This window comes from Glossina fuscipes, unplaced genomic scaffold, assembly GCF_014805625.2.
Source record: "Glossina fuscipes isolate IAEA_lab_2018 unplaced genomic scaffold, Yale_Gfus_2 180, whole genome shotgun sequence".
Lineage (NCBI taxonomy): Eukaryota > Metazoa > Arthropoda > Insecta > Diptera > Glossinidae > Glossina > Glossina fuscipes.
In genome coordinates this window covers 572,999-599,836 of record NW_023998523.1, presented here as the reverse complement: position 1 = coordinate 599,836, position 26,838 = coordinate 572,999, and the positions used below count along the sequence as shown (strand labels likewise).

At 34.2% G+C, this 26,838-nt stretch overlaps 2 protein-coding genes across 4 annotated transcripts in view; one reads left to right on the top strand and one right to left on the bottom strand.

Annotated features, from left to right (window-relative positions):
• Positions 1-26,838, bottom strand: part of LOC119641829 — a 209,699-nt gene that overhangs the window by 108,965 nt on the left and 73,896 nt on the right. For all 3 annotated transcript variants that reach the window (XM_038040696.1, XM_038040695.1, XM_038040697.1), the window contains exon 3: positions 22,815-22,918. The gene's annotated coding sequence lies outside the window, so the exon portion shown is untranslated. The remainder of the gene's footprint in view (positions 1-22,814; positions 22,919-26,838) is intronic.
• LOC119641820 (cubilin homolog) overlaps positions 1-26,838 on the top strand; it is a 60,026-nt gene that overhangs the window by 8,196 nt on the left and 24,992 nt on the right. Inside the window, exons 15-19 of the mRNA XM_038040684.1 lie at positions 22-4,215; positions 4,266-4,442; positions 4,501-5,182; positions 5,248-5,351; positions 6,139-6,247. Coding sequence (XP_037896612.1) covers positions 22-4,215; positions 4,266-4,442; positions 4,501-5,182; positions 5,248-5,351; positions 6,139-6,247 — 5,266 coding nt within the window. The remainder of the gene's footprint in view (positions 1-21; positions 4,216-4,265; positions 4,443-4,500; positions 5,183-5,247; positions 5,352-6,138; positions 6,248-26,838) is intronic.

Genomic DNA, 26,838 nt, shown 5'->3' with positions numbered 1-26,838 from the left:
TACGTTCACATGTTTTTTAAGTTTTATGATGGTTATACGGACATAGGAGCACCGATAGAATTTGATAATTCCCATGTTGTACAAAGCAATACCAATGTTTTATACTTTACTTCCACTCGTGCTCCCTTTCAATTTGAATGGCATCAGCTGTCAAAAGAAGCGCTACGCGCAAACCGCACCGCTTTGCTTAAGACTACCATCTGTGGACCTTCAACTCTTAAAATCGATAGCCCATTAACATTCAGTTCACCCGGTTATCCCAGAGGTTACGCTGATAGCCTAAATTGTTCCTGGTTGATTGTTTCAGCCAATCCTCTCGCCCATGTTGAATTAAAAATTAGGGAAATAGATTTGGAGGATTATACGGAATGTGCAGATTACGTTGAGGTCTATTCAAGCTCGGATTTGCAACATTGGCACTCGCTAACGAAAATGTGCAAGAAAACTGCCGATACTATTGTCGAATACAAAGGCGTGCCATACTTGAGAATGGATTTTATTACCGACACCTACATTAATAAAACGGGTTTCATGGCTGACATTAACATTGAGTGTGGATCGCTACTTACAGAAAGGCGTCGTTTGGTTAATATCACACAGTTACTTAATAATCGCAATCGACTACGCATGGAATGTGTTTGGACTATACAGGTGCGGCAGGCGCGGCGCATTAAGATAACATTTCCAGAGTCTATTTTAATGCCAGACAGTTCAAATGATAATAATTGCCGTACATACTTCTTGGTGAGGAACGGCATAAACGAAGATTCTCCTTTCCTTGGGAAAGGGAAATATTGTGATAACCATATAACAGACGTTTTGGAAACGTCATCTAATCGAGCCTATATAAAATTCCTTAGAAATGGCTTTCCCGACTTTCGCGCCTCTTTTCATTACGAAGAAATGGTCCAGGGCTGCTCGAAAGAAATAGTCTTAAGCGACGAATACCAGCTTGATAGTCAACAAACAATAACTTCGCCCAATTACCCCAATCTACCCAATCCTCACTCCGAATGTATTTGGATAATAAGAGCCCCTTTGCATAAATCTATCAGCATTCATTTCTGGGGCAAATACGATTTAGCAATTGGTTCTCAGTATAACATCTGTAATCGCGAATATATTCAGTTTAATGACGGTTCAACCGAAATGTCACCTTTATTGGGACGTTACTGTGGTCGCACAAAGCCGAATAGCGTACATTCTTCCTCCAATGTAATACGTATGATTTATTTCACAGATTTGTCTGAACCTCACGTCGGTTTCAAAGCCAATGCAACAATAGCACGTTGCGGTGGCTCATATTATGACAGTGAAGGTACCATTAAGTCTCCAGAGTTTATCAGATTTTTAGACCGCGAAGAGGAAGTTCAGTGCATTTACACTATTGAAATGCCTGTAGGGTCGACCATTAGTTTGACGATTGATCGCATTAATCTGCCCGACAATGACAATTGCACCGAAGACACTCACCTCGAGTTGCAAGAGATCGACGTTTTTAGTTCACCAGAGGATAATGTAACTGACATTTTGTACTTATGCGGCACTTCAACCAACGTTTACATTGTGGAGACTAATAAATTGTTGATCAAATTTAAGATTAAAAAAGAACTCCTTAAAAGCGAGGACTTTCAACTGAGCTATTCTTCGATTGGTACACGATGTGGCGAAACTATAGTAGCTGCGGCTGGTGTACTGCAAACTCCCGGCTATCCGATAGGAGTGCGTAAACCAACAATGTGTTCTTGGCGACTCAAAGTCACTAAGGGTAAACGAATTAAAGTAGAAATTTTGGATTTCAATGGGAATTCCCCGAACACCCTGGCGGCTCATATGCGAAGGAGGCCTGGCTTTCCTAACCGTATACTATTTGCTAATGATTTTGCCATGACCTCAGTTATAGCTAGAGTTTTGGAAAACCCTCCGGCAATTCTATATTCCACTGACAATACTATGGCTATTGACGCGTTTCTTCTATCACTCACAGAAAATCGTGGCTTTAAATTAAGGTTCTCTTCAGATGAGGACTCCATACAATGTCACAATAAAATGTATTTAGAAGTGAGCACCGAACCGAGGGTTTTAACTTTTTCTGCTGACGGCAATAGCGCCATTTATTGTGCCTACAATTTTAAAATTGAATATAATCAGACCCTGGCTTTGCATGTATTGCGCCACGAGTACTATCAGACACGTGTTATGTACTCCCCAGTATGGTGCAATGTCTTGTCGCCATTGGCTTTAATAAGAGGAGAAAACAAATTATTACCTCAACTGATGTGTCGAAATGAAACGCAACCATCTGTCCGCTTTCCTTACTCCGCTCAAGCAATATTATCGGCCTCGAAGCAAAATCAACTGAAAGCTTTAGAACTACAATATCAAGTCTTTAAATGCGGTGGTTTTTGGCCCATGGACTATTTTGGGAAATTTGTTATTACTGAGCCTCGTATGACAAACCATACTGGTCGTGTGGAGTGCGCTTGGGCCGTTATGAGCCGGGAGGAAAAAATTGATTCTGCTGACATAGGAACTATCCAATTAGAGGTCCAACTCACTACTGACTTTAAAGGCAAATGCGACGATGAGTATTTAATTGTGTACAACGGGCCGAATCAAAACTATCCACACTTTGGACGATTTTGCCAACAATCATCAATGGCCCCGATGGTAGTTACCGGCGGTTTATTTTTTGAATTTATTACAAACAATTACAACAGTCGCTCTGCTCTAAATGTTACGGTAACTGAGGGTAGCGGTTGTGGCGGCAAGCTGACGTATCCTTATCGTGAACTAACAATATTTTCCAGAGATAAAAATAATATGGAATGTATATGGGAGTTGGCCACGGAGCCCGGTTTCCATTTGGCAGCTGTTTTTAAATACAGTTTTTTTCTTGAAGATAGTCCAAATTGCACCAAAGATTACTTAAAGATTCAGCAACGTTCGCCGGGTGAAGAATGGACGGATTTGAAGACTTTATGCGGTCGTTCTCGACCGAACTCAGTTAATACTACCGAAGTTGAAATGCGTGTTATCCTGCGTACCGATAACGAAACAACCGGCGATGGGTTCACTTTAGCATTTGACCGTAATTGCGGTGGCATATTTTACGCAACTAATGAAATGCAGCAGATTCATTCACCTGGCTACCCTGAACCTTACCCCGCGAATTTAACTTGTAACTACACAATACTGCCATCGAAACACTTACAGGACCAAGTGGGAGGCAATAATTTATTGGTACACTTTTTAGAATTCGAAGTGGAGGACGCTCCCATGATCTCTTGTAGATTTGACAATGTTACCATTTATGCCACGGATTATTATGGTAATGTGGAGAAGACTGTACTTTGTGGGAAGAAAAGCAATTATATGGTCAGAGCAAACAGAGCGATAACACTTATTTTGCGCACTGACGAATCTTTCAACTCGAAGGGATTTTTATTTGAGTATGGCCCTAATAAATGTGGAGGTTTAATAACGAATTCCACTATAATTAGTTCACCAAAAGATTACAATAGCGATAAATATCCTCGCAGTACTAAATGCATTTGGCATTTAAACGCTCCGGAGCATTATAAAATTTTATTAAAATTCGAAGAATTAGACTTCGAATCGCAGAGCCTGTGCACCTTTGATGGTATAGAGATATACCAGGGCGTTAAGGAGGTCGAGGATCAACGTTTAGCTAAATTATGCGGAAATTTAACCAATCATTTGAAGTTCATGCAAATACCCCAAAATAACGGTTTACTGGTCAGTTATTCCGATATGCATGATCCTTCAAAAGGTTTTAGGGTCTTGGTTACCTTTATAAAGAATTGCGATCGAAATATATTTCTCTCAACCAACAATGATAGCTATGTATTTAATACTTATATCGAGCAATACACAAACAATTTGGATTGCTCTTGGGTTTTCAGTACTACTAGCGGACGGCAGCTAAGTATAGAGTTTACTAATTTTCATATAGAAGATTCTGTGAATTGCAAGAACGACTACCTAGAGGTAAGAGATGGTAATGGCGTGTTTGCGGACTTAATCGGAAAATTCTGCGGCCACAATACGCCGCCGGCGCTGATGTCTTCGGGTAGAGCAGTACTAATGCGGTTTGTTACAGATATGAAAGATACTAGTGGAGGTTTTGCGGCCGTTATCAAATCAGTCCCAACTTTATGCGGACGGCAGAGTTTCAATTTGGACAATAATCAGGTACGAGAGAGTTAATAAAGTTTAGTCTTTTTCTGAAAATACCTCTTTAGACTGTAATTATTAAATCCCCTGATGATGGTTCGGGCAAATATCCCATCAATATTAATTGTATATGGAAAGTTCAATGTGCAACTTTTATACATTTTGAATTTGAAAAATTAGATCTGGAGGGCCCAGATAGCAACCGTTCCTGTTCTAACGACTACTTAAAAATAATTAATAATGATGTAAGTATTCTTTAAACTTTTATAGTGACAATAATACAAATTGTGTACTAATGAACAGGATGTAGAAATGATCGAAAAAGGTTATGGATCAAAACTAGTTTTTAATGGTATTACTCCTAACTCAATATCTTCAAGCTACGATTTCCTGGCAGAACATATTTACTGTGGCTCTCAGAAACCGAGCGATTACTTTAGTGGCTCCAAAACAGTTTTCATTAAATTCAGATCTAATGAAAATGTAACAAAATCGGGATTCAATTTAAAGGCTACACCCGCCCACGGTTGTTATCGTAACTTTACTGGTGTACATGGAAGTATCAGACTTGAAGAATATGTTGACCACTGCGATGTGTATATACGATCACCTCAAAACACTACGCTCAGCTTATATTATCGAGAGGCAACGTTTACTGAATACGATTGTTTGAAAGAATATATGGAGGTTTTTGATATTCATACAAATACTTCATTGCAAAAAATTTGCAGTTATGCAGAAGTAGGTAAAGCGTTGTTTAGTCTTACAAATGAATTGCGTTTGCATGTTCAACTCAGTGGTTACTACACTCAACTGTCAATAACTTATGTGGCTTCAACGGATGGTCCAGGATGTGGTGGTGACATCTACAACACTGGTGGGGTCATAACAAGTCCTTTTTATCCACAAAATATACGCAATAATTCCGATTGCCGTTGGAACATACGTGTACCGAGCAATTTGCAAGTTCTGCTTAAATTTCTAGGTACACGCGACAATTCTAAGAAACATCGAGAACCTCACGAAAAATGATTTCATTTATTTTTTCAGTTTTCGATTTGGGAGCCAAGAGTACTTGTCACACTGATTATTTGCAGATTATCGAATACGATCAAGGTGGTACGGAAAAAATTATGCGTCAATTTTGTGGCGAGGTTTGTGAAAAAAAATACTTCTCTTTCTTGACATTAAAATTATGTTTATATCTCTGCATCGCTACATTCAGACTTATTTCCTCAGTTAGTTTAGGCCTGTTGGTCGGTCTGCTTGTACGATTTTTTGTTCAACCAAAGCCTCTCCATTATCGAATTATTTCTATGAAATTTATTGCATTGACATGTTGTGGCCTAGGGACGAACCCTAGTGAAAATGGAATGGATTTGCCAGTTTTTAATACCATTCTCCAAACATCGTGTAACTCGCCATAAGAAAAAAATGTAGGTTTTTAATATCTGCTTGGAAAAATTTGTGAAAATAGTACAGTATATGAATACGAAAACGAAGTGCGATCTTCTCTTGAGTCCCGTTCTATGCAATAAATTTTAACAGACTTAGTTTTTATACGGCAATAGGATCCAGTTGTTATTATTATATGATCAAAATTAACGCAAAATGATGATCCGACATTTAGATTTAATTTGCAATATATGGATTAAAGGCATCTATTTTTCGGCGATTCTGTTTTACAAGGATTGTGACGAAAAATATGATTTCATGTAGCAGCAAGCTCTAATTTTTGACACTCTATGGTCTAACTGGTTAAAGCATAGTAAAGTGTGTTTAAGAAAATAAATATCCATCCATTCAAATATCCATCCAATATAAGACTGTTTCAAGAATAATTCGCATCCGGTAACAAGTCCTAAATTTCATTATCCGTTTAACTTTAATCCATTTTTTTTACCAGAAACTTAATCAGTTTTATCTATTTTCTTTCTTCAGGACAATCCTCAGAACTATAAAAGCGGCAAGAGCTTTCTGAGTGTACGATTCCACAAAACTGTTAACTATGACGGCACGGGTTGGGTTATAACCTTTGAAGGTGTTTATGGTAATTTCAAAATTGTATAAAAGCATTACTAAAGATGTTGTACTTTAACATAAATATATTTGGAAACACGTTTTCGTAAGTTTTAGTTTTATTTATTTCCCACAATCCACAAATATTTTCTGTTAGTTAATTTCCGCTTGAAATATCTTAGCATAAGCTTTCCATTGGTTGGTCGTACTATGCAATTAGCATAGGCTATTCAAAAGTAAAAGGATATTTTAACATCAATTTTGTCGTCGTATAATTCTACCGTTGGATTTAATGATGAGAGGGCAGAGACCATGTAACCGTGGCAAATACAAATTGCAATGACCGTAATCGCCTGTTAAAAGTACGCGACTTCACTCTATTCAGCGTTAATATAGTTAATACCCATCGATGAAAGACCCACCTAGGCTCTTACACAAGTATTGGAATACGAGGGCCTATATACGAATTTGTGAAGGCCTTCTTCGCTTCCCTTTTCTACATCTTTTTGCACATTTCTCATATTTCTAATCGAGCGACCTTCTCGTATATTGTATATTAAACGAAATAGTGCTTAGACTTACATGGCATGTTATGCTGAAAGTGTTGCATGTGCAAGACACAGTTCCAACAAGCAAGTGATCGAATTTTCGAATTCACTTAAAGCCGAATATAATTTCTTTCTTGTAACTTTTCCGCTTTGCTTTGCTTTGTTTTGCAAAAGACTTCAATCACGTATAACACATTCTAAGCTAAAGAAATGCTAACCTCTAATAGAGAAATTACTTCATAAATGTACAGAATGTGTGTGCATATGGGAAGCTACGCACTCGCTTGCCTTGCAACGTCAATATGTATATATAATCATACAGTAAGCAATTTATTAGAAAAAAGTAAATAAATAAATCCATGAAAAATGTAGGAAAACTCATAACTATAGTAAAAGAGTAAAGGTGATGAAGTGATCAGTAGATTAGACATAATAATTAACAGAATATTGCAAATATTTGTCTGCAAATTATTCCCGCTGAAATAGATCGTTTGAGAGGAAAGGATTACTTAATCAGCATTATAAAGAAAGAAGGAATAATTATGTTCAGTTTTTATCGCACTTGGATAATTATTATTTGGTAGAGCATATCGCGTTTAAAGAAAACTAATTTCCCCGGACCTGCCCGTAGCTATCTTAAATCAATTAAAAAAACTGCAGAATATTTTGTTAATTATAGATGGGTTAGTTGGCCGACAGTTTTTCATTTCGTTGAATATATTATTTAAAAAGACTCTTTTTTTTCATAGTTTGCTGAAGCATATTATAAATGATGAGCATGGTGATGATTATGATTTTTAACTCTTCCCGTTTATGGCTAGTTGGTACGCGCAAAGGAGACATTCATAGAACTGTTTCGAATGTGCTTCTGATTTTGAGAATAAAGTTAGTTATATGTGCGGAACAGTAGGATTGAATAGTAGTATGAGAAAACAAGTTTTTAGTGAACTCGGCTTATCGCAAATATACCAAGTTTTCCAAGACATACTTTCAAAATTTATTTGGGGGATAAGGATCGAGCGCACTTTGTGGAGAGTAATCGTGTAATCATTTGATTTACAAAATTTTATTCTAAAGAAATTATAGGGAACTCTGAATTAATTAATGAATCATGGAAGGAAAAGGGGGCCACAGGTTATTCCATTACATATTCGAAATGCAACAATTTGCTAAGAAAAAAACTTCTTTGTCCTTTACATAGATGCGTAACTAATTCGCTTCGAGATGATTGGCACAAAGAAAATATCGTAATTTCTTTTTTGCCAATCCAATCGTTTTGCATCGTTTATACTTCGTTGTCGGCATTATTTTGCTATTTAAGTGGAGCGAGGTCATAATTACTATTAGCTATTGACTTTCTGCTATTTTTCATAACACGCAATTATTGATTTCCGTAAGCATTATCGATGTGTGAGCAGCCGCTCTCTAATAGACAATTATCTAACGAAATAATTGAAAATGTGTTGAATGGAACGTTATTTGTTTGTTATTGTTATTATTCCTATTATGAGTGCATTTGCTTTGCTTCATCAGCAAAAAATGAATTTCTATTATTAGTATTAGTATGTCTGTAAAAATGTTCTTTCCATCCATCACCATCTCTTCGTGTGCGCATAAGCATAAAAAACTATTACTTGTTAGTTTCCAAAACAAAAAAAAAAAGAAGAAATTTGGTACAATTTTACATTTATGAAAAAAATGTTTTCATGCCATGTAATAACCGAAGGTGTTTATTGGTAATTATAAAATCGATTTTTATGTTTAAACTGCGCCCGACAACAACATTTTTTCAAAGGCATTTCATGAGAAAAATTGGTACAAAATATTTTCCATAACTTTCTACTTCTTCTTTCTCACCTTTCCGGCAATATGACGAAACTGAGGCGAGTTTGGTTTTGCAGCACTCCAAGTGTCAAAATGCACTTCGCCTGTATATCGAAAGCCATGCTACATCGATCTAAACAAATGGTAATCAGAAGTTACTACGTCTGGTGACTATGTGCGATAGAACTTTCTATTCGAGCTACAACAGTGTATCCTTGACAGCTCTTGCAACGTGTGGACGAACGTTGCCGTCCAAGAGGATGACTTTGCGTCTCTTAACTTCTATTGCTGATCGCTTTTGCAACAATACGTCGTTCAATGTGTTCAATTGACGTTGTTATATACCAGTAATAAGACAGTAAGAGTTTCGTTTGGTCGTGATACCCTGAACCTTGCTGATGCCACCATATTCGTTCCATGCTTTCCATGATTAGTGTCGGTATACACTGAATCACTCAATAATACTAAATGGACAAATGTTATTTTATGTAGAAAACAGATCAAAATCCTGCAATTTAACCGTTTTGTACATTGTCAGATCACATTATTTTATCATTTGTACCAACAGATGCTGATGACCAATAGACATGCAAGGGCCTAACCGAAATATAATTTAGGAAGAAATTGATATTATCGTGAAAGTTCGTATGAGCGTCAGTCGAGTCTGTCTCTCGACTGTTGACTGTCTTATATCTATAGCGCTAGAGAAGGAAGGACATATCTACAGTTATTTTCGACATGTTACTGTCTAACAAACTTTACTTGAATGAGCAATTGATAAAACATAATTTTTTTATTTAATTTAAGTAGACATCTATTACAAATGAATAAAAACACTTTTTATTACGTTGTCAGTCATAAATGGAATTAATTTCTTTTTAAGTTATATTTAACTAGACACGTTTTCATAAAACTATTTTAAATATCAGTAACAACTTGAAAATATTTAACAAAGAAAATTGACTCGCTTTAAAACGAAGGTTCCATCACTCTAATATATATATCAAGGTTTTTCTTCAAGCATTACAAGCACGACGAACTACTATACCATTATATTAAATTTTTTTTTTTTTTTTTTTGTTTTGCATGATCCGGGAGTAAGCATTGTAAACTTGCTTAATGTGATGTTCTAACTTGATCTAACCCGATATATATTTTGGTGTATTGAGGTAGAAAGTAAAAATTCGATATTTATAGCCTGAGATGGAAACGAAGTTGTGCTTAAGCCTCCTCCCCACCCTGTAATTGTTTATAACGCTGTAAAGGTATAACAAAAATCCAAAATTTTGGAAAATTATTATCACTTAAGGCGCAAAAATAAACTAATAAACTGGAGCCGACTTACTGTTCTCCTTATCGAGCTATCGTATGATGCGAAAGCCAAAAGCAATAGGATCGCATAACAAAATAACGCTATCGAGTACGAACCTTCGTTAACGAGAGCCATCAATTCGAAAGGCAAGTTCGGAAGCGAGCTTGCTCGATAACGGTACCATAAAACGACTCCTGCCTTCATATGCATCGCAAAGTTGTTGCGCTATTATAGGTTTGTTTAGAATATGACAGACTTTTTCACTAGAATCGTGTTAGATTTCATTTAAAGCTTTTCAAATTTCTCTCACGCACGCACTCTCTCTATAGGGTATTGCATATATTCAGTTGACAGCGTTTTTAATATTCGTACATACTTGGTACAATTTCGATAGATTCTTTTAATCGTTGCTTTATAAACCATTTAATTGCGGGAAAAGAATAGAAAAAAAAAAGGAATACATCTGCCATCCATCATTGCCTCTTGTCACGAGCTACTTTTTTCACATGTAGAAATTGATTTATAGTCGGGCGATTCTGTGCTAAGTACACGTCCATACAATGACGTTAACCTATATAACCATTGAAAACTAACAAGTTATTTATTATTTATTTATGTATGTATGTATGTATGTATGTATGTACCATACACTTTGTCGCTTCCTTATCGCCATTGCGTCTTCTTTTATATTTGCCTCCCCGAACGGCAATAACAATAAAAGAAAAAAAAAAACTTATAGTTAATAAAAACATACGTGTTTTAAAAATAATTCAATCAAAACTATTTATATAATGACTAACTATGTAATAAAATGACTAAGAATATATCAACGTTAAGATATGGGTTGGACAAATGTGTAATCGTTTTGTAATTGTTCATGAAAAAAAAAACAAAAGAAAACACATGAAAACAATTTATCAAACAAACACATAAAAAACATTGTACAATACTTAAATTCCAATAACAATTCTTAAATTCCAAACACAAATTTAAGCCCATATATTCTGGGGAGTGCACCTGTTCCGTCTTATATATGAGCTTCACTTTAGCAGGGCAAAGATTAATATGAAAGGGTTTAAAATGTGAAAATTTCGCATCAACTTACCATTCTATGCAGAACGAATGCTTCTAATCGACATAGCAGCGCTTGTTATCGACGTCGGGACGTTTCCAATTGTCACGTTCTAGGCTACTACAATTAAAAGGTAGTATAATTAACGTTAAGTTTTCTTTGACCCTCGCAAAGTAATGTAGGACGCTATGAGTAAACTTTTTCCACCTCGCAAAATATTACTTGCGTTTTACGCGTAGCCAGACAATTCTTCCGTTTTGCCATCCAGATATTCTCGGACTAGGCAACGAAAATTTCATTCATACCGCTCCACGACCGATCATTTTGTCTAAATTGAACTCTGTTTGCCACTCCAAATTTAGAAACTAGTCCGGGGGCGTTATTTAGACTCGTTTGGAGAGATGGCTTTCAAGCCGAATCAAAAAGACGACAATTGGGAAGCTTATCCTATTAACTACTGGAGTTATTGCTGACACAACTGCTAGCGAAGAGGGCTGCTAAGGTAAAAAAAAACTAAATGAGATTATAAGTGCCTTGTCAGTTCAATTGGCGATGATTTGCAGTGTCGATCCAAAGCCAAATCCAAAGTGTGCCAAGTAATCATATAGTGTTTAAATTTTGTCATGAAGAGTGGCCTAAGGGACAGACGCATCAAATGATTGGGCAAACAAATAAAGAGAATAAGAACCGAAGACCTAGGTAGAGATATGAATAGATAACTGAGTAAGATCGATGCATAGATGGCTAGATCTACATTCTGACAAACAGAATTACGAACAGACCGAGTATAGTGACGCGAATCAACTTTCCCATGTAGGGATACATATGTGGATGAATAAATAAACAAATCTTTAGATAGATACATGAGCGGATAATTGAAGCTGTGCACGGATATCATAAAATAAGTTGAAAATCATTGCCTTATTAAAAATCCCGTACATCATGCTATTAGATGGCGTTTGCTATTTGATCGAAATGCTAAATCTATATTTTTAGCAACTTCTCGGGCATACAATAGTAGAAATATGTTGATAATTTTCATACTGAATTTAAACCAATAGCAGAAGATAATTAAAGAATCGAATCCATCTTTAAGCTTTAAGATAAGAAAATTAACAATGTAACAACAAATAAAGATAAATTAATGATTTTTATGTCAATTTCAAGAATTCAATATGAGTACGTTGACTTATAATATGATGATGACTATGTATGTCCTGAGCAAAATGTCGCTACTTTGAAGATTAAAACGGAAAAATTCTATTATTTCCTAAAGCTCAAGAATTTACACTGTATCCATTTAACTCGCTAGATAGTTGCAGTGTTAAGCGATTAACATTTACATTGCTACGTGGGAAACACAAGTACGCACAATAAGTTACGGTTAATTCGAAGAATTGTATCGACATCGAAATATATTAATTCTCTTGATTTTACGCTGAAACTCATACAGAATGTGACGGGAAAGGCCTACAACATATTATGCAATAAATATTCCTAAGACTTAAAAGCAAGCACTTCGCCCTAAATACCTTTTCTATTAACTGCTACGGTGGGGCAGACTTACTAAGGCCAATAATAGTTCTGCTGTGAAACCGGTTTATGCGCGAAACAACACCTAACTACAGTATTAAGTCAATAAGGTCAGGCATTGTCAGGTATTCATATGTAGACAACATTAGCATTGTTGTCATGGTCTTCTATTTACAGTTAATTTGAGCCAAAATTAAATTTTGCTAATAGACTTTAGCTGAAATCATCATTTTTCTAAATATTTTAGTTATTAATCTTTCTCTCTTATAATGCTAAGCCTTTACAATATATAATATATCCTACGTGAAGAGAACGGCTTGATTTCGTAAAAACTGATGTGTGTGAAACTTAATACATGTATTTAACTCATATATGCACGAAAATGGTGAAGTGAAAAAGATTGAAAAAAGATATGTACATGTTGCATACATATTCGCCCGGTTTCGAAATAATACAAACGGGTTAATTGTTTAAGCGACCGTTTAAGAAATTTCATGCTTAAAATTTTATATTAAAAAAAAAAAATCAATATTTTGATTGTTTAACTGATTGTTTAACGATTGTAAAGTATTGAAGTTCAAGATAACTTAATTAACAAAAAAATATCTTTCGTAGAATGCTTTTGAAACACTAATGACTCGCATACGCCCTAAAGTGAATTAAAAAATATTCATATTCATACAAAACTATGAATGCATTTTCTATAAAAATTATCTATCAAAGAAAAATTAAATGGTGAAAGTCTTAACAAGAAGTTATTTCGAAATCTGAACATGCATCGAATTATTGTTTAATGTAAGGGTTTCGAAATTTGAGCAAATAATTAAAGCATTGTCGGCAAGAATTAAGGTGTAAAGCATGACTATGCTGTCAAAAAACTATCGAAAAAAATTAAAAGTAAATATCGTTCCAAGAAGAAAGGTAGTGGTTATGTTCATACAACGCAGTATACTACAGCATTGCACTATAATACCATTGAAAGATTGCAAAATCAGTAGAGAATTAAGAAAAAAGTGATAGTTGAAAATTGCGCTCTAAAAATGAGCCGAGATTCTCAAAAAAGTCGATCTATTTTACGATATCACAATGTCTCACTAAGCGAGTGAAAATTCAATTATGTTTATTTTGAAGACACTATGCCGCAATCAACAACACACAAATAAATTACCCGTCTTCGCTTCGATGTTAACGTCAACGTACGCTCTGGTCGACTAATCGCTAACGCATTCGATGAAATTCCTCAAAAAATTGAGAAAGACTGTCACCTTACATTTTATAACCTGCATGTATATCTGCTATAGATACTATAAAGGATGAGGCTTTAGTTTATGTTAAATAATACTAAATTTTACGTAGTGTACCAACGCACATTGCAATAAAAGGTTCAAGCAAATCGGTATAGTTTTAGTACTAAATGTAAGCAAAGCGACTGCTGAGTTAAACAGAAACACGGACATGGCTTTCCATTAACTAGCCCAAAGTACTTCGCTTAATAAAGTTATTCATATAACAACACCTTCAAATATATGGGAGGTGGTCCAATTCGAACCATTTTCAGTAATAATTGGGTTTTGGGCGAAAAAATGCCGATATTTCATCGAAATATACCGAAAATTGTGACCTGCACGTTGAACAGAAGACAACAACACAGACAAGAGGACAAACGAATCCCATCTAACAAAAAGTTGGGTCTATCTCAAGTCTTTCTGGACGTTTCATTTATTACCACAAATTTAGTATACTTTTATAATATGAGTGCAGTGTGTAGGGTATAATGAAAGCCAGTGCAAAGACAAACTAGATTTTTGAATCTTACATAGCTGCTCGCATTTGTTTAAATCATTAGTTTGCAGCAACAGTTGCTGGTTGATTTATCTGAATTCACAATCCATTGATGCGAATAAGAGAAAACGCTTTCAATATCGGGAGAAGGAAAATGACTGAAAATTAAAAATAAATAAAATCTAAACATAAAATTGTTTTTAAATCTTATTCGGTCAATTAACGAGATAAGTAAAGAAAAATTCATGTTCATTAAATCTTCACATAAAAGAGTTTCTGGTTTTCTTCTTTTAGGTGCAATTTAAAAAGGCACACATTAAAAATGTGTTTCCTATGGTAAGTTAAAAATTTATCAAATTTTTAATAGCAATGGAAAAAATTAATTTTCTATTGTAAGAATGTGTAGGCATTGTTATGTGTAGCATAAGCCAAATGAAACATAATAGAAAGGAAACATTCATATACTTGTCAAACTTGCATCGAACTACAAGTAAGAAAGTTATGCACGAGTTGGGGTTAATACGAATCTTAACAGCTCGCCTATATACTTAAAAAAATGAAATCCCTATAAAACGTACGGTTGAAGACGAAGTGATTTACGTGTTTTCAATTTCTGATCTCAAGAACACTGAAATCAATTCTCCCCCTGAGCATAATACGCAGTTTAAGTAAACCGAAGTGCAGCAGGATTGAAACACCGTTTGCAGAATTAGTTGCAATTCCAACTAAAGTCGAATTTTAGACAAAATCGAGAATAGAAGTAAAGCAAGTTTGATTTTTGGCAGAAAGCCTTATATTATATGGTAATCGGTTTGTTGAAATTGGTGGGCTTTATAGACCCTAATATACAAAATTTAGGATTTACATTATTATGAACTTACAAATGAGTGAACAAATTTAGTATAGCTCTCTAATGCGATCTATATGACTATATAGTAACAATTGTTCAAAACACTCAATAATACAAAACAAACGCTATTCAATTCTCTCCTATGGAGTGATCAAGAAGGAAAAATCAACAAGCACTTACAAGCGAACATGTGTGCATATATATTGAAAGGAATGATTATGCAATAGAAAAGTATTTTAACCTTTCATATCATAGCTTCTTAACCAAGCAGCTAATATGGTGCAAATCTAAAAAAAAAAAAACAAAAAAAAACAAAAAAAAACAAATAAAAAAATTTTATAAGAAGTTGTTTATGAAAAAATAAACCTTTAAGGCAATATTATATAATAAAATAATAATGAAGTGTAAAACTTGAGTCTAGCCAAAAAAAAAAAAAAAAAAAAAAAACCAAAAAAAAAAAAAAGGAGAAAGAAGAATTTAAATGCAAACAGACGCATATATAAATACATATAAATACGCAAAGCAAAGGCAAGATGTATTTACCACACAATTGCCAAAGCAACTGTAACAACTGTTGGTAACAATTTACGGGTTGTTTGATATTATTTTTTGCTCGATTACAATGGCATTCAATACCAGAATTGGCTTAAGGTTCAGCTACGTTATGGCACAATAGTTTCCTGCAATTCTATACAATTTTCTTTTTCTTCTTTTTTGTTTTTTTTTTTTTTTTTTTTTTGACAGTAATTAAATGATTGGTAGTAAATTTTTAATATAAGTTGTTGGGTTTTTTTCTTTTTTTATTTTCCATTTTTTTTTTTTTTTTTTTTTTTTTCCTTAAGAAAATTAGAAAATAAAATATACGGAATTCTTTTTAAGGTTGGAAAGTGTTGTTTGCTTTCTTTTATTGTATTGGTCGAATAAGCTTTGGTGGTGAGTGCAGTTGTTATTAAACAATTGCATTCACCATCATTTACACGGTATTTGATGGTCGTTAATGAACAGTGGCAAAGATGTTGCTTAACATTTGAACAAATTCTTTTATTCAATTTTGCTTTTTCGAAAACTCTAATTATCGTAAATACAAAATATAGACAATTAGACCCCAAGAACTATGTAATAATATTTGCCTAACATATGTTTAACGCTGCAATTACTTATCGAATCAAAGTAGCATAGGGAAATATGTCCAGCTAAAGTATGCAAATTTGATATGGTTGTGCTGTTGTGTCCATTATCCGCCTTAACAGTATAACTTTGAAACACTCGCTTGTAAAAAGATTAGAATAGAAAGGATCCGGCTGAGTGGCCGAGTAGGCAAGAGTCTCGACTAGCAACGCATCTCAAGTGCGGTAGAGTTTTTAATAAAGCCGAAAGCCTTAGATGCTAGTGCTTTAAGACTTTACCCTTCGAATTTATTCTCTGGCTAAATTAATAATAATAATAATAATAATAATAATAGAATAGAAAGAGCAAGATTGATCGACCTGCCGGTAATTTTTATACCTGGAGCAAATTTGAGCAGGCTTGCAAACATCTTAATTAAATATAAAAACTTCAATATTTTTCTATATAAATATTATTGTTAGTAATCTATAATTCAGTCTATGGTTAGAAGCAGCTCCCGAACCAAAATTCCACAGGAAAGACCATTTATGCATATTGACAGTCTCCGTTCAAAAATTGCAATGCAATTCTATTAAGTGAAAGTCACCTTAGCTCACTTTTTTCTTTTTGTTTTTAAGAAACGAAGAAAGCGCGGCTGTAGCCGAATCTTCTACACCGACAACTCTCATCTTAAAATAAAATATACAAATTGTTATTGCTATAGTTTATGAGTGAAGTGGAAAAAAAAACAATTTTGTTTTGCATCTGCAGGTAAAGGTGTTCCCCGTTTATGTTGCACTGTGGGTATGCCCTTAGAAAGATTAAGGCCCCTTTTAATGTCAATAGGTAGGTTCAAAAATTTTCAATGTTTCTACGGAATTTGAAGACGATATCACCATACTTGCGACAGGGATAATGTCTATCACAGACACTACAAGGACGGATGGACGAATAGACAGATATGCTTAACTAGATTCAAAATTTAATGCTAATCAGGAATATCTATATGCTTTATGTGAACTGTCCATGTTTTCTTATGGGTGTTGCACGCACTTTAAGAAAATGAATATATCGTCAATCGGTCGGTATGGTAACAAAGCTAACTTACAAAAGTAATAGGAAAGCTATAAACAAATTAATGTCGGGTATAAATCTATTAAGTCTCACCCATAGACAATTGGAATTTTGTTAAGTTCATTAGCCATTAGCACTAAGTTAGTACATAATTGTGCAAGCAATTAAAAATGTTTTCAATTCACTTGAGCAAAATATCCGTTTTAAATTTGAATTTTTCGCTTTTTTATATTAAATTCGTAAAACATTCACATGCACGAAAGTTTACTAAAATGTGAGAGTACTAATCATTTATGTCTGAGGTATGTACATGTTGTCAAATTCAAATACAGTTAATACAATTAATTCCATTAATTTCGTTAATTACTTGATTCTATGGAATTTCTCTTTCTGGCACTTGTTTTGCTGTCCGGCCTCATTTCTCGATGGTGTATAAATTTGAAGAAAATGATACAATCATTGTACTTTCTTTTGCCTTTGATCATCTTTTTTATGGTAACATTTGTAAATTTGCTCAACTTATTCGCCGACCTTTCCATTTTCATTTCTTCCAGTTTCTTCTTCCTTGTTAATAAACAATTCAAAACCGCTACCATTAGCCCAATAGCTACATCTGTCCTTAACAAATGTGCTGGTACACTAGCCAGGCCACTGTTCAATATATTTTGTAACAGCTATCGTCGTGGCGTTGTTTCAGTTTGTTTAACTAGTATCCAAGACCGACGATTCCACTAATCCGCCCTCATCAAAGCCGTGGCAATTATGATCAATTGCCACAGTACGGGATGTCTAGAATTCAAAAACTTAATCCCACGACTGGCAATTTAATCACTCGTCTCCCTGACAGAGTGTAAACTCGTTGCTCTGGATATCTTCAAGGCATTCTGCGCTCTAATCTACAAATCGGCTGTATTTAATGTTGATAGCAATTCGTTTTTCTTAATAACTGATATATCTTGTGCCCCTTCTTGTTGTTTTCCTTGAGAGACCATCCAGCACAAAGCTACAAATAGGATAAATCATAAAGCCAACTAAACTCTTAGCGTGGAGAAGAAATGATGATGTGGTGATGTCAATGTAGTTCAGTAGCTCTCGGTGATTGAAGTAACAGACCGAAAACCCGAAGTGTTCAAAGAAGCAACGAAGGGCTTACGGTAAAGCGATGCAAGAGATACTTGAATGCAGCCGATATGTGCATAAATGCATGTGAAAGCTCCCACATGTTGCCTGGAAACTCTTCGACGCTTACAGCGAAGGGATAAGACACTCATGGACCACAAGAGTGTATCTAACCACCTTGATATCATCGAATATCAGCTAACCTGGGCCTTATGGCAAGTATTTTACGACGATTAAAAGGATTTGGTCGGCAAATCAAGTCCCTTAACAGAAGTCAACGTTCTAATGGCACCCCTGGAGGAGCCAGCGTTTTACAGACGCAAAAGACTAGAGCGCCTCGTTGTTCCTTAACCGCATTGCCAGCTTTCAGAACAATTTATCTGCAGTGGACTGTTTTCCGCCTTTCCATATGTATCCGCTCTCAAGACGGATGCACACATATATAAATCACTTTTTCCTATTTAATTATAGCTCACCCACTGTGTCCACATTTATAAGCGACATTTTCTCAGAGCGTGGACACATATATAGGTAACAAAAAAAATTGTGAAAAGAAAAAATTATTCTTTTGAAGAGCTCGATTATACCCTGGTGTTAAAATATGTTAAAGACGCTACCTCCATGCTTACTTCTGTAAGCGTTAAACTAGGAAATAAAATTTTTCTTGAAATTTTTAAAATGAAGAGAGTGGAAATTGTATCGCAACACCTTCAAAACTAAACTTCAAAAATTTGCACCAATATACAGGTATAAGAATGTCAAAGTACTGTTGAAATTCTCTGCATCTGTGTCTGTCATTTTCTCTGTAAACTGTAAATGTATATAAGAAATATTGCTTCAAAATGTCGATTGCCTTTTTCCTCCTTTTTATCGAAAGAGTTAAAAAAATATTTAATCATCATTTCATTGCTTGAGTTCATTCACGTCCTTGAACTATACATAAGGTGGCAAAATTTCCAACTCAGTCAAGTAGAATATTTTTTTTATTTATTAATTCCAATTTTTAAGTTACAAAACGTGATGGATCCCAAGAAAATCGATTTAAACTCTGTTTGTATTTTTAGGATAATTAATTATTTAAGAGACCAGCTGCCATAATAATTTTAATGAGAGTGAATATCGACTTTTCTTTGAAATCTAATTAACAAATCCAGTGAGGGGCAATAATATTGGTAAAAAAGTTTCGGGAATTTCGGGACTTTTTTTTTATAAACTAGGAGGCTGAAGCTACAAAAGTTTTTTATAAGCTCGTGTGTGACGTACATGAAGCAAAGGATTGATCACTTTAAATGAAATTAGATATAGTTTAAGAGTTTTGACTGATGGATAGCATTATGATGATTTTCTCTTTTAGTTCCTTAATAGGGATGCTTAGGAAGAGACAATTGATAATTACTAAGTGTAGACGGGATTTTTACATTCTTACGGTAAAAGAAGTTTATTTTATATGTGTCAGACATATTAATCTAACATCCTCTAAAACGGTGATCAATAAAATCAAAAACTTCGGCAAGTGCAAGCAACATTAGCATTATTTTCATTTTTTTTCCGTCATTTAGAATTAGTTTTCAATGCATGCAAAAATCTGTACAAATGCTGTAGATATCATGCTTGTAATCGTTTCTTTCCAAAAACCCTTTCTGGAAGACATTAGGACCACTTGACATAAATTATCTCGTACTGCTTCTTATAAGCAAAATATCGGGAAAAATTTTCGATTGTAATGTACTAATTTCCACGCGATATTAAAACAAATACATCTTTGTGCGCGCAATCAATACTAAAAATTCGTAGGTTCTAACGTTTACATGGACGCTTGAAAGAAAATTTCGCCTTCCTTTACCGATATTTCCAATATTAATTCAGTTCAAACGAGCAGACGTTTAAATTTTATATTTTTATTGCACCTATCACATGGACTCTTTGAAATTGGTCAAAGTACCTTCTGATTACTTATATGTACATTAGAGAGATTCCAAGAAATCTTTACATTCTTCATTAGCATGAACAGCAATATAGATGTAACGATGCGTCCGTCTTTCTTTCCGTCAAATTGCTAAAGGCTGACTTACAACTTGGTGGAACTTTATTTAGAATAAGAAAATAAAAATTCACCACTCTACAGTTATCTATATATAGATTTTTCAGAATAAGACGTTGTGTGAGAAGTTGTCGGAAGTTATGATCCAAATTTCATTAGCATATCTTAAAAATTGCGATTTATGTATTGAACATAAAGAAACAGGACAGACAGGCGCACAAACAAGGGTGCTATAATACGAGACAGAGTCCTTTGTCACAAGCTTGTACCACAAGTGATGTAGGGTATAAAAATAAAATAAAGCTTCATTAAAGCCCTCTTGTTAATTTTAGTTCAAAAATCAGCCAAGTGCGAGCTACGGGAGTCTCATAATTTGCAATTAATCGCATTAAACATGATTTTCCGTTTACAGAACAAATATTTGTTGTGCAGCTGGACAAAAGTGCGTGCAGGTGTTTGTCTGTTCTATTTTGAGATGAGATCCCGTACGCAACTATTAATGGGTATTATAAAAATTCGACAACACTGCTTCAACACTGCGTTAGTCTCTAAAAGTTTTTTTAATTAGTTTCAAATAATCCGTTTTTATAAGTCAAGAACCGAAAACCGATTGTTAAATTTAAAAAACCCGCTATATTATAAAAAAAAAAAATTTCTTTAAAATACATTTCTCTTTGGGAAGGCATTTTAGTATAAATTCCTATTCCTATTACTTTATGATCAGAGCGTATGCCCACCTCATTTACTATTGATCGTGCTAGCGAAAAGTTAAAGTAGCTGCCCAACTAGAGTATAAACGAGAAGATATCTTCATAGATATTATCCGTTTGCCATATCGTACTAGAAATTGTTAATAGAATAGCAATAACAGCAACAGAACGTAAAAGAAAAGGATCAGTTTTAACAAGATAATAAAATTTTATCTCGTTTTCCTTCATTATTAATTGTTATTACGTGTCATGCTCTTTTTAAGAAAATCATTTTGAACAAAAGCTAAATCAACCGTGAGTGCATAAAGTTCGTTATATTCATTTAAAGTTCAATTACATTTTATATCACGAGAATGACCGGCAAAGCAAGGCTTTCTACACATATTTGGCTTGGATTGTTGAGTCTTAAGCTTATTTATATATTAAACAAACGCATACAGGATTTTTTAGTTTAGTATTCAACGATAATTTTAAAGTTTTTATTATTTTTATGTTAAATTTAATTAATAATAAAAGGAGACGACACGAATACCTATATCAAATGAGTGGCCTTGGTATACACAAGAATTTTTATTATAAATATTTATGTATTGGTTTCGAGGACACGCTTTATATGATCAAAATATGAAATAAAAAATTAAAAAAAATAAAAAAATTAAATAATAAAATTAATAATAATAATAAGTGTGTTGAAAACAGTTAAATCTCTAATTACATGTTATTTATGTTAATAGATATTTTTATTTATTTATTTGTATACAGTGTCTTTTAATATTGATTGCTCTTTGCTTTTACGAGCTTCTTGTAATCATAAAATTTAAGATCTATCGACAATTTATACTGAAAATGGAAAAGTGTTTTTATCCAAAGAAAATTTAATTTAAATTCATTTAATAGCCAGCAAGCATAACGGACCTAAATTTTTTGGATATACATACGTATATAATATTTAGGTGAATGTGAGTTTTAGCCGAATTAATTTGCTTTCAATCATTTTCGCTTTTCGCTTTGTTTTTCACTAATCTAGCTCTTTGCTCTACTTATTGAAAATGAAATACGCAATGTTTAAAAAGCAATGCGCTCTGAACTTATTATCTCGCCATCATTTCGTGCTATGGATATAGAGAATTTTTTTATAACCATCACCGATGGACTTGTCAGATCGAGACAAACAAATAGAATGCGATATTTGAGGTTTTAATATTCAGCGTACTTCTGGTGGTAGAGAACAGAACTACTACTTTCAACAGATGTCGTCAGTTAGTTACGAAGCACTGAGTGAATAAAATGCACTTAGTAAAGAGCATATATGACAATGAACTTGGTATGAATTCTAGAAATCGATTGCTTCTAAAAACATATGTGAACTGTTTCTCTGTTTCGTCAAGAAATCTAGTTTTCCGTCTATGATGGTTTGTAGTAGACTCCAAGACTTATTAAAGGTTTGGAGATTGTTCAACACACGAACCCACAACTTTTGCTTGCCCCTTTATTAGTAGTCTTAATATTATTAAATTATATATGTATAAATATATATGTAGAGACAAACTACGACAGGTCGCACTTAGTTCATTTGTTCTTCTTAATTTGGGTAATCACTTAAGAGATCTGTTAAAGTTAACTTACCTCATTTCGTCCTTCGTTCGATTAGGACAATCCTAGTCACCAATCACGTAACTAACATATTGGTATGCAAGCAACAATGTCCTCGTTGGTCGTCACATTTTGTTCTGAAAAACAAATTAATTGATGAAAAATTTGATTATTTATGGGACCATATTAGAAGTGTTGTAATGATTTGTCCGACACGGGAAAAAAATCAACGATCGATTCAGTGCACAATATTAGGTCACTTGTTTCTACTTTCTGCTAAATAAAGTAAATTAACATGTATTCAAGACAAGAAGTTTTATTGGACGGAGAGGCCAAAATTTGACGAGACGACGTAGAAGAGAAGACACAACTTGATGATTAGTCAAAAAGGGGAAAAATATTTTCGATGTTGTCAAAGGAATCAAAACAATATCAAGTCATTAAAAACCCATCAAAAAAGTTTTAATCGTCGGTAGAGAGTAAATAATTAGCCTCGCGTTTCGATCTTTGATAGCTTTTGCCGCGATAGTTTCGTTCGTTGGAGCAAATCGTTTCCTCTTTCACTAGCCGACGGTACAATTGCATGGTATTTTGTTTGGTGATTATAGAGAAGAAGGTTGGACGCTTATGGTTGCCTTCACCTTCAAAAAAACGATAATAGATGTCAGCATCTATTCTGATCATTCTTTCACTTGGAAAAGGCATTTATTGAGAAAAATTAGCAGAATATATATTAATAACAATATTTTTCGTCATTTTCTACAACTTTTTCCGATTCTGGATATTGGTTTTTATTATCAGCCCAAAAATCGATCCATTCTCGCACTTTCTCAGCGTTTTAAGACCGCGTGCCAGCCAAAACGAGGTGCATCGTTCCGAACAAATGGTAATCAGAAGGCACTATATCTGATGACCACGGTGGGTGCGGCAGGCCTTCGTACTCGAGCTTCAAAGGTGTATCCTTGACAATTCTTTCAACGGGCCGAGCTTTGTCGTGCAGAAGGATGATTTTATGCCTCTTAACTGCTATTGCTATTCTTTTTTGCTGCAATACATCGTTCAATTTGTTCAATTAACTTAGGAAGGCAGCTGCACTATCAGTTTCATTTGATGCTCGTAATACACTACACCTTGCTGATCCCTCCATGGGCACAGAAAAACTTTATGGCTATGAATGTTTCGCATTTTCTCATCGCCAGTCAGAATTCGACGCAGAAAACTCTTTTTTTCTTTGCTTGGCAAGCAATGAAACCGTGATGTTGAAAAGGATCGAAATGACATTTACAGTCGATTCGAGTGATAGCCATTTTGTCTCCTTTTTGGATCTTTCGTATCGCAAGTATTGATTCATCAACTGGGAAGCTATTCGAAGTGTTTTTGCGAGTTTGACTGGGTTTTCGTTTAATAAATCTTGCAATTCATTGTCTTTGAACTCTTTGGGTCCACCAAACCGTTCTTTGTCACTTACATCAAAGTCATCACTTTCAAATTGCTGAAATAAAAATCGACAATTGGAATGCGACGAAGCAACATCACCTTTCCAAAGTGTTTGGCGATCGTCGGTAGAAGATTGCCTCAAATCAAACAACGAAAGTAATTAATGTCGAAGGTACAATTTTGAGCGTTCCATGATTAGCGTCTGCATACACTGAATAACTCATTAATAGTAAATGGAAAACTGTTTTGTCTTTTATATAGAGAAGGGTCAAAATCATGGAATTTATCCATACTTCCTATCATTCTTTATCATTTGTCGCTGATCGGAATATATGTAAGCACCTAACACATAATAGCTGAAGTATTCTTTTCAAGTAGAGCTGCTTCTTAAGTGAAGCATAACAAAATTAATAGGAATCGCGATTGCCGCCATATTCGCGAACCTCACGCTAACGTCAGCATTTTCGCGACCATCTGCCAAATAAATAGATAGTAAATATATATGTAACATATTTAGTGCTTATGGGCGTATGACTGACTGCGAGCTGTCAAATCGACGATCAAAGCACGTCAAACAGGAAGAAAGAAAAGTGCTGTCACGAAATCAAACTATACAAAACTAATTAACCTGCAAAGAAAATTAACTCTTTGTTCACGTATTTTTATGAAAGACATTTTGCTTAAGTGTTTAAAGCAATGGCTTAAAAGATATTACATTCAAATTATGTAATGTTATGTGTATTAAAAATGTCGGTTAAAAGATTTAATTATAGAATAACAAGACTATTACTAATACTACTACTACTATTTATGTGAACGGCTGCGCATATTGATCCAATTATTCGCAGAAGCAATTAAAATGGTTTTAAAAAAAAACCCGTAAAGTTGCAAACATTGCAATAAACTATGTTTGCTTGCTTGCTTTACATTGGATTTATTGCTCATAAAATATACATAAATATTATATAATATCAACGACGTCAACAGTAAAAGGCATGAAAAGAACATTTGTGTTTTACTTTTCTCTTTTTTTTTTTTTTTGCTTGGATTAGCCCAGCGTTCGGGAAATGCATTCGGGCATATTAAATTTTCTTAATGAGTTTGCAACGTTAAGGTCTTCTTAAGTATAAAAATATTATTTTCTAAAATGCCATGTCTTTGAAATCTTTATCTTTATGTCATTAAATCAATTTAGGTATCGCGTAATGTCCGTCTTTCCGCGCGTACATTAATTAAAATAGATTGTAAAAATTTTGAATTGATTTTTATGAATTGTTAATTTGCCCGTAACTATCCATGCGCTCAATAGTTACAAGAAGGAAATCGTTAGTCAAACCGGCTATGTATGCATGTATTTAAGGGTAATTTGCGTATATAATTCATCGGCAGTTATAATGCTCTTTAGAGAATGTATGACGACGGGTATCCGAAATTCGCTAAAAGGCGTTCTTACTTGTTTGTTTTGTTGCTTTGTTTGCTATTTTTTTTTTTTTTTTGTTTTGGTTTAAACAAACATTTGAGAATTGTAATTTCCGAAATCAACACTAATTCACAATTGGAGCGAAGCAAAGTTATGTTCAAAATGTATTGAGGAAAGCGCGCTATAATATCGATCGTTATGTTATTGGCTGGGTAGCCGGCTTGAGTGGTTGACTGGCTTTGGCTATTGATGATAGAGTGTGAGGCAGCAGTAACTACATACATAATGTACACTAACGAGAAATGATTATAATCAACATTATGGCGTTCAGTACGTTTTTTTTTTTTATTTTTCCCCCTGACCAATATCAGAAACTAAAGGAGAAAAAAAAAAAAGAAAAAAAATGAAAAAACTAATACAATAATAATAACCGCTGTAGTAAAACGGTCAATGCTTATCGTTTGTGTTTAAACTTGTAAGTATGATGATGCGGATGCGGTATCTAAGCCATAAACACAGCTTGTCTGTTTGCTTTTAAAGTTGTGTATATGTGTGTATGCATGTGTATTCAGTTTGCGGCCGTAATGAACAAACAATAACTTCCAAAATAGATAAATTGAATTAACGAGGTGCAGGCATATTATAAACTTGCATATATACATATATACATATATATATATATATATATAAATATATATGCAAGAAAAGTAACAACAATAACGATAACAACAACAGTAACTACATAAACGGATAAACAGACAGTGGTCAATAACTATACACAGAAGTGGCAGTCATAACACAGCATTTAAAGATCAACAAATAGCACTAAAAATTGCCAATCGTAGCACTTGTACTGCTAATATGCCAGCGAACACAATGCTCAACTTAGTTGAACACTGGCAGACCAGGTCTGCCCTGATCTATATTCTTTATTTTCCTAGAGCAGTCATAAATTTTATAGCAACATTTCCTTGCCAAAGCATTGCACAAAAAATAAAAACAAAAATAAATAAATAAAAAAAATAAAAAATAAAAAAATAAAAATTACGATAAAAATGAAGAAAAGAAAATCAGGAAAAACATCAAACCCGAAGACTATTAAGTTTAGACAAAAAACAACTTAAAAAAATAGTAGAAGAATTCTTTTGGTGGTGGACTGCTAACAGTGCCGTGTGGTTGAGAGTTCTTACCTTAAGAGGA